At 37.6% G+C, this 9,378-nt stretch overlaps 1 protein-coding gene across 1 annotated transcript; it reads left to right on the top strand.

Annotated features, from left to right (window-relative positions):
* The first annotated feature begins 296 nt into the window (after positions 1 to 296).
* On the top strand, positions 297 to 8,988 carry LOC100623270 (uncharacterized). The gene is made up of 3 exons (XM_084995449.1): positions 297 to 302; positions 2,165 to 2,224; positions 8,216 to 8,988. Exons 1-3 carry the CDS (start codon positions 297 to 299, stop codon positions 8,840 to 8,842), a joined length of 693 nt encoding a protein of 230 aa, XP_084851575.1. The 3' UTR covers positions 8,843 to 8,988.
* Positions 8,989 to 9,378: the final 390 nt, after the last annotated feature.

Raw genomic sequence — 9,378 nt, 5'->3', positions numbered from 1 at the left:
GGTAATGTGTCTTTATGATTCTGGAGTTTAAGGAGATCAGTGTATGTTGAGATTTGAAAAAAAAATGTTTTTGTTATTTGCTCTCCAAAGGAAACGTCAAATGACCACCATCACTATGCTGTTCCTGTAACTATTTGGTCTTTCAAATTCATATGCATTAAAGTCAGTGCAACTAATCTAAGTCCTAAATTACTTCCCATTTACAGGATGCAGTTTTACAAAACCAGAGGTAGTCGTCAAGTTGGAGCAATGAAAAGGTCCATTGTTGTTAGAGGAAGAATTTCCAAGCAGGAGCCATGCAGGTGAGTTAAGTACTGTAGACTGGTCTCTAGGGGAAATTAGATCCAAAGTGGTCAGTTAGAGGTGGACACCATCCAGTAGTTTAAACACTCTTCTGATTTAAGAGTGCATCTTGAAACTTAGAAAGAGTAGTCCTAATATAATGTAGTAAGGGAGTGTTTAGATAAAGGGATATAAGCCCATTGATGTTCTCACCTTACACAGAGTAAAATGGAAGATAGAAATCCAAATACATAGATAATAACTTTACATATAAATCATATAAACTTTTCCATTCAAATGTGGCAACTTAATGATCTTTCACATAGATGATTTTCTTCACTTTAGGTCCTGCTCCCTTAGAAGTTAAGAGTCAGTAAATCATGTATTTACTCATTTCTCTCTTATTTCTGTAGCTTGTTTAATGAGGTCTACACCAGTACCATATCATACTGATTACAGCACCTTTATAACAAGTTCAAATAATGAGGTGATAATTTCCAAAAAATACTCATGAGATTTTGTTTGGTATTACACGAAACGTTGATTTTAGCTTTGAAAAATTGAATCTGACCTTCACTAAGATCAGTGAATCCTGAATTATTTTGAATGTTTACTTAATTTACAATTTTAGATTTTTAATTTTCCAATTTCTTTTTATATAATGATTTTTATTTTTTTCCATTTTAGCTGGTTTACAGTGTTCTGTCAATTTTCTACTATACAACATGGTGACCCAGTTACACATACATGTATACATTCTTTTATCTCAATTTTAGCCATGTCCTTGATACAGTCTAATAGTATTTTCTTTGTTTTTTAGTTTTGTCTTTTTTGTGTGTTTTCTAGGGCTGCACCCGTGGCATATGGAGGTTCCCAGGCTATGCCAGAGCCACAGCAACGTGGGATCCGACCTGAGTCTGTGACCTACACCACAGCTCATGGCAACGCCAGATGCTTAACTCACTAAGCAAGGCCAGGGATTGAACCTGAAACCTCATGGTTCCTAGTCAGATTCGTTAACCACTGAGCCACGACAGGAACTCCTAAGAGTATTTTATTTGAATAGTTGACATTAGCTTATTCATATGGATTGATTGGCAGATACTCTGAAATGCTGTATTGATTCATTAGCAATTACTTCTGTAATGCTGTATGTTTAAAATGTTACAGAGGAGTTCCCATCGTGGCGCAGTGGTTAACGAATCCGACTAGGAACCATGAGGTTGCGGGTTCGATCCCTGCCCTTGCTCAGTGGGTCAAGATTCCGGCGTTGCCGTGAGCTGTGGTGTAGGTCACAGATGCGGCTCGGGTCCTGCGTTGCTGTGGCTCTGGCGTAGGCTGGCAGCTACGGCTCCAATTCGACCTCTAGCCCGGGAACCTCCATATGCCACAGGAGCGGCCCAAGAAATGGCAAAAAGACCAAAAAAAAAAATGTTACAGAAACATTGCTTAATCATCTATTTAGATAGTATCTCTTACTAATCACTTGAGGTGTAACCAGTTCTGAAATTAAATTGCTCACTTTCTCTTCCTTCTCGCATTTTAACACTCAACTTTAGTTTCTTTAATAGTTTAAGTTTTAGCTTTTGAATAGCAAATATGACTTGATTTGTCAACATTAAACTATGTATTTGATATCTTTCTTTTCACGATGGAAAAAAATTAGGATTATATCTCATTGCTTCTGTTAGATCTTCCTCCTCCATATATGGATATGTTTTTTCTTGATGAGCAAATTTCAAAGGCTTCAAATGGAGAGTTGTAAAACAGTACAGAAATAAGAGCAAATAGTTACTATAACTTTTATGAGTAGTGTGACTTAAACTTGTGCTTAAGTAAAGCCTGCTGTTTCTCTTGATCCACTCATGTTCTGTTTCTTTAGATGGATGATATTTTCATGAGTGGCCACTCTTTGGTGTTTGTTGTCATGGACAAAAGAGTTGTATGTATATTTATGCTAGAGTGAATACTTTTATAACCGTGAAGAGACAAATCAAATATTGGGAGATGATATTTATTACAAATATACCTCAGAAAGGATTTGGGTTTCTGTAATAAATAAAGAATTTAGATCTTAAGTTATCTTCTTTTTTTTTTTGGTCTTTTATGGCTGCACCTGCAGCATATGGAAGTTCCCAGGCTAGGGGTTGAATCGGAGCTGTAGCCACTGGCCTACACCACAACCACAGCAACTTGGGATCTGAGCCACATCTGGGACCTGCACCACAGCTCACGGCAATGCTGGATCCATAACCCACTGAGTGGGGCCAGGGATGGAACCTGAGTCCTCATGGATGCTAATCAGGTTCATTAACCACTGAGCCATGGTGAGGCTCCCAACTTTCCTATTGTAAAAACAATCCTTTCCCACATCCTCATGTTGCTAGTCAGATTCATAACCCGCTGAGCCACAATGGGAGCTCACAGGCATTTCTCAGTGAAGGGAATTAATGGCATATATGAAACAAATTCTTTTTTTCTTCTTCTTCTTAGGGCCATACCTATGGCATATGGAGGACCCCAGGCTAGCGGTTGAATTTGAGCTTTAGCTGCCAGCCCATGTCACAATAGTGTGGGACCTGAGCTGAATTTGACCTACTCCACAGGTGAAAATAGCCATTGTCATTAACCCACTGAACAAAGCCAGGGATCCATCCTGCATCCTCATGGATACTAGTTGGCTTCTTTAAGCTGAGCCATAATGGGAACTCCCAGAAATTCTTAATATTTGTAATCTGGCTAGTACATATTCAGATCATATCACAGTGTAGTATGATGTTATACCCACTCAGTTTTCAAACATGAAGTCAGATGATACCAAAAGTAAGAGGATATCAGGCAGGAAAGCGTCTACAAGACAGGCTGTGGTATTAATTAGTATAACTATTTGGGAAGGAAGAGGAGCGTTTTCTTTAAAGATGTTGAATATATCTGATCACCATGACTCAGCAGTTTCACTCCCAGGTTTACTGGGAGAAAAAATCAGACTCTCTTCATACAACATTTTTAAAAAGTCAAAAATTTGGAAAGAACCTGGATACTTATTTACTAGTGAAATTAAAATGAAATCATGATATAGCAATATAATGCAACATTCATTATACAGTGCAGGGCAACCATGTTCTATGAAAATGATGCATAGGAAATCAACAAAAGTCTACAGGTAGAAAAATTTCATATAAATAATGGTCAGAAACATTCAAAACTGAATAGTATTTTCTTATTTGAAACCATAATGTTGAAGTATAGACACATGCACTAATTAAGATATACACAAATCTGTGTGCATGTGTGTAAATTATTTGGTGTGTCTTAATGAACTCAAAAATAATAGGCCCTGTTTTATTTCTGCCTCCTGTCAGATGTCATAGAATTAATACTGTATTGTTATACCGAATTGGCAGTAGAGTCAGGTAGGACAGGTATTTCTGAAATATCAGGAATATTGGCATTGAATCTGAGCTAGTGTAACCTAGAGTGGTCTGGGCCACTCTGAAGTATACTAAATATTTAAGGAATAAAATACTAAATATTCCACAGAGGGGTGCAAAAAGAGTCACAGAGTGAGAGTTCTGGTTTAGATTAAGGAACACAAAGCTGCATGAAGTAGATACATGTTCTAAAATGGTTTCAGTTGAAAGATGAAACCATTATTTTACAGATAGCTAAAAATCTGTGGACATGCCATCAATTTGAAGATGAATCCTGATTTAAATGGTAGTAATTTGCTTAAAAATGTGTGTGCCTTATTGTACTTGTGTTCTTTCCATTTATTCATCGTGAAGGTGAATGCTGTAGGCAGAAGTCATTGCAAGTGTAGATTAGCAGGAAACTCTTAAGTGTTTTCTTGGTCAAGTTTAGAGAATAGCATTGCCTCAAAAATATCTAGATGACTGACTAGTTCTTAAGTTGGAATGTAGGGATACTCTGAAAAAGGGTGTGGGGTAGAAAAAATTGTTGAAAGTGAAAAATACTGTTGTTAAGGAACCACTGACAGGAGACAAATACCTGGCCAGGTTAGACTCCAGTATACTGTGGATTTGTGGCATGGTACCTGGAATATCTAATGTGTCTGAAATTGGGTGGCAGGGGTAGGTTTTTCAAAATGATGGCACTGTGGTATTTAGAGCAGTGTGTTCAGTGCCATCTTAGGTTTTAGCATAGAAGTGGCATTTTACGTAGAAGTTGAAAATAGCCTAGGTAAGAGTAGTCAAACAAGTAAAGAACTTTTTATGAGAAATTCATATAACAGGTATTTCTAAATAGGTCTTTAAAACAACCTAAAACATATTAAAGTATCTCAGTTAATAGAAATTATATGTTCAGAAGTAGATGGAATACTTATGTATAGATTAGTCCTGGTTAAGGCTGATTTCAGTAGAATGAAAAATGATATTGAAAGGAGAAACTTATGATTTCATATTCAAGAGAAGTTTGTTGTAATAGTTCTGGTAGAGGAATGCATCATAGCCTATAGAAGTGAATACTTTCCAGGTAAAAATACGGTTTTATCACTTAATCACTGTTAGACTTCTTGTGCATTTGTAATTTGTGAATGACTCCAGGAAAATTTGAGCATGAGGTATAGAATTATTTTTTTAATCAGGAGGAAATCAGAGCAGTTATAATTAACTTTAGTGCTGATGCTTAAAATAGAAAAGAGGAAACTCCAGCTGGATGCTTGTTGACTAGTAAGTATCCTAAAACATTGAAACATACCCAAATTAAGATATAAATAAAACTAGTGCTTGTGTGTATGTATTATGTAAATATTTTTCCGTATTTTATTCTTGTCTCCTGTTAGAAGTAATATATAATTAATACTGTACAGTTACATTGGATGGACAGTAAGAGTCAGATAGCAGAGAGGTATTGCATATTTATTGATGCACCAGTCACATTTCTTTAAGTTCTGAGTCATCACGTATATTGGTGTTTAATCTGAGCCACTGTAACCAAGAGTGTCTGGGTGACTCTCAAGCATACTACGTTTTTAAGGACTATTAATTTAGTTTATATCACAGAGGGTTGCAAAAATACTCGTAGAGTGATAGTAATGTTTTAAATTAAGGTTTACAAAGCTGCCTGAGTTGAACCTATATATATAAGGTTTACAAAGCTGCCTGAGTTGAACCTATATATATATATATATATATATATAAATATGTATATGTTCTAAAATGGTTTCACTTTAAAGACAAAACCATTATTTTAGGGATAGCTAAAAATTTGTGAACATGCCATGAATTTGAAGTTACAGCCTGATATGAGTGGTAGTAATTTGCTTAAAAATGTGTGTGCCTCATTGTACCTGTGTTCTTTTCATGTATTCACTGTGAAGATGAGTAGTCGTTGTGGGTATAAATTAGTGGTGGAAAACTAAGAAAGTATTTTCTTGGTTAAATTTAGAGAATAGCATTACCTCAGAAAATATCTAGATGATTGACTAGTCTTTGTAGGTTTGCTCAGAGAAAAGGATGTGGGTAGAAGAAAATTGTTGAAAATGGAAAAAAAAATGTCATTGTTAAGGAACCACTGATAGGCGACAAATACTCTGGCCAGGGAAGACTGGACTATATTGTGAATTTGTGGCATGGCGGTTGGAATATCTAATGTGTTTGAAGTTGGGGTTGGGGGAAGGGACAAGGTTGATGATGCTAATGTGTGTGGTGTGTTTGGTGCCAACTTAAGATTTTAGCATAGTGCTTGCACTTAACATAGGTGGAAATAGCCTATGTATGAGGAGTCAAACGATAGAAATTTTTATGAGAAATGTATATAACATCTTTCTAAATAGTATTTAGAAACAGGTTGAAACGTAGTATTGAAGGATCTCATTAATAGAAACTTTAAGTTCCGGAGATGGAATACTTACATATAGACTAGTCCTGGTTAAGGCTGATTTCAGCAGAATAAGTAATCATATTGAAAGGAGAAACTTATGATTTGATACTAAGGAGAAGTTTGTTATAACAGTTCTGATAAAGGAATGCATTAGAATCTATAGAAGTAAATTCGTTCCAGTTAATAATATGATTTTTCCACTTATCTCCGTCACACTTCTTGTGTATTTGTATTCCTATGAATAACTCCAGGAAAATTAGATCTTCGGGTATAGAGTTGTTTCTTTAATCAAGAGAAAATCAGGGAACTTATGAATTAATTTTAGTTTTGATGTTTAGAATAGAAAAGAGGCACCTGCACTGGGAGGGTTGTAAACTAATAGGATTCCTACCACTATAATGAAAGGACCCAGACATTGATTTCTTCCTCAACCCAGTCCCTTCTCTGGTATATTGTTTGAAAACCCTATTGACTGATTTTTCTTGCAGTTCTACATGCTGGTCATAATGAGTCATCCCAGTCTCTCATTTTGCAGTTTCCTAAGTGAACCACTTTGAGAATTGTGTTGTCTGTTTACTGTTCATGTTATTATTTCTAAAGTGCCAGCTGTGTAGTGATCATCCTAATGATTTTGCTGTCTTTTTCTCATAGAGAAATTACCTTTGCAGTTTATTTGGGAAGACTTGGTGGGTAGAAACCAAATAGTCAATATAGGGCATATATGGAAAGGCTGCATACTGTAACAAATGCATATAAGGTTCAAAGGCATTTTTATTTTCTTTATTTTACTTTTTTTTTTTTTTTGTTGTTGTTGTTGTTGTTGCTATTTCTTGGGCCGCTCCCGCGGCATATGGAGGTTCCCAGGCTAGGGGTTGAATCGGAGCTGTAGCCACCGGCCTACGCCAGAGGCACAGCAACGCAGGATCCGAGCCGTGTCTGCAACCTACACCACAGCTCACGGCAACGCCGGATCGTTAACCCACTGAGCAAGGGCAGGGACCGAACCCGCAACCTCATGGTTCCTAGTCGGATTCGTTAACCACTGCGCCACGACGGGAACTCCTATTTTCTTTATTTTAAAAGACTTCAACCTTGATACCCTCTTAGAGAAAAGCCTGGTAAGTCAAGGAAAACATTTGCAGCAATACTTTTTTTTTTTTTGTCTTTTTGCCATTTCTTGGGCTGCTCCCACAGCATAAGGAGGTTCCCAGGCTAGGGGTCCAATCGGAGCTGTAGCCGCCGGCCTACACCAGAGCCACAGCAACGCGGGATCCAAGCTGAGTCTGCGACCCACACCACAGCTCATGGCAACGCCGGATCCTTAACCCACTGAGCAAGGCCAGGGATCGAACCCGCAACCTCATGGTTCTTAGTCAGATTCGTTAACCACTGCACCACGACGGGAACTCCTGCAGCAATACTTTTTTACTCAACTTCAGAATACAGCAACAAGTGGGAAAACTTTGAGCCAGATGCCACAGTGCCTAGAACATCAGAGCACTCTCTCAGAAATAAAGCCCTTTGAAATTGGAAGTACCTTAAGCCCTAATTCAGCCCTAACTGAATCCCAGAAACTTGTCACAAAAGGGAGCTTCTGTCATGATATCATATGAAACGAAATCTTACACACTCTCAGACTGCCTTTAGTTTTCCTCAGAAAACTCAGTGTAACAAAAGGGAGCTTCTGTCATGACATCTTATGAAATGAAAACTTACTCTCAGACTGCCTTTAGTGTTCCTCAGAAAACTCGAACTCCATTGGATATAAAGAATGTTGAAAATCCTTTTCTAAGAGGGCGTACCTCATTGGACATCAGAGAACTCATAGTGGGGAGAGACCTTATGCATGTAATAAATGTAGTCAAACTTTTACCCTCATGTCATGCCTCAGTTATCATCAGAGAACTCACATAGGGGAGAACCCCTGTGCATGTAATGAGTCTGGAAAAGCTTTTTGTACTAAGTCATACCTCAATCTGCATCAGGGAATTTCTACAGGGGAGAAAGACTTTATGCATGTAATGAAATTGAGAGAAATTTTACCGACAGGTATCTACTGAGAAGACATCAGAGAACTGCAACAGTGTAGAAACCCTGTGAATGTATTGAATGTGAGAAAGCTTTTAGTCAGAAGTCATACTTAAAAATACATCAGAGTGCTCACACAGGGAGAAATGCCATGAGTGTAACAAAGGCTGACATCATTACTCACACAGAAAAACTCTATGAGTGTAACAAATGTGGAAAATCGTTCTATAAAATTCCTAATATCAGTGAGCATCAGCGAACTCACCAGGGGAGAGACCCCATGTATGTTTTGAATGTGGTAAAGCTTTTATCACTTAAGTTTTCCCTAAAAGTACATCATCGAATGCACACAAGGGAGAAACCATATGAGTCTAATAAATGTGGGAAATCTTTCTTTGAAAAATCTAACCTCATTAAGCATCAGAGAACTCACACAGGGGAGAAAATCTATGAGTATAACAAATGTGGAAAATCCTTTTATACAAAGGGTCATCTCACTAGACATCAAGTTACTCACACAGGGGAGAAACCCCACGAATGTCTTGAGTGTGGGAAAGCTTTTAGCCTTAAGTCATCCCTAAATACACATCAGAGAACTCAAACAAGGGGAAAACCATATGAGTATAATAAATGTGGAAGTGCTTCTGTGAAAGGTCTAACCTCACTAGACATCAAAGAACTCACATAGGGGAGAAACCCCATGAATGTATTGAATGTGGGAAAGCTTTTAGCCATAAGTCATCCCTAAATATGCATCAGAGAACTCACACAAGGGAGAAACCATAAGAGTGTAAGAAATGTGGGAAATCTATCAAAAGTCTAAACTTGCTAGGAATCAAAGAACTCACACAGAGGAGAAACCTGGAGTGTAATAAATGTGGAAAATCTTTCTGTAAAAATGATGGCCTTCCTAGACATCAGATTATGCACACAGGGAAGGAAATCCTGCTGTACAAAGTCTTCCTCAGCATCAGAGAACTCACACAGAGGAGAAACCCTATGAATGTATGCTGTGTGGGAAAGCTTTTAGACATAAGTCATCCCTAAAAATACAATACTCACACTAAGAGAAACACTATGAATGTATTGAATGTGGGAAAGCTTTTGGAAGTCATACCTAAAGATACCATGCCACAGAACTACTAAAGGGTGATGATTGTGCTAGTATCTTGTGGCCTCCATCGAGAAGCCTTTCCTTGAACTGCTGAGAATGCCTCACATGAA

Source organism: Sus scrofa, chromosome 14 (genome assembly GCF_054392235.1).
Source record: "Sus scrofa isolate SSC_HxYL_T2T_F1_AM1 chromosome 14, Sscrofa_HxYL_maternal_Yorkshire_Landrace_v2.0, whole genome shotgun sequence".
Lineage (NCBI taxonomy): Eukaryota > Metazoa > Chordata > Mammalia > Artiodactyla > Suidae > Sus > Sus scrofa.
This window is presented reverse-complemented; position numbering and strand designations above follow the sequence as displayed.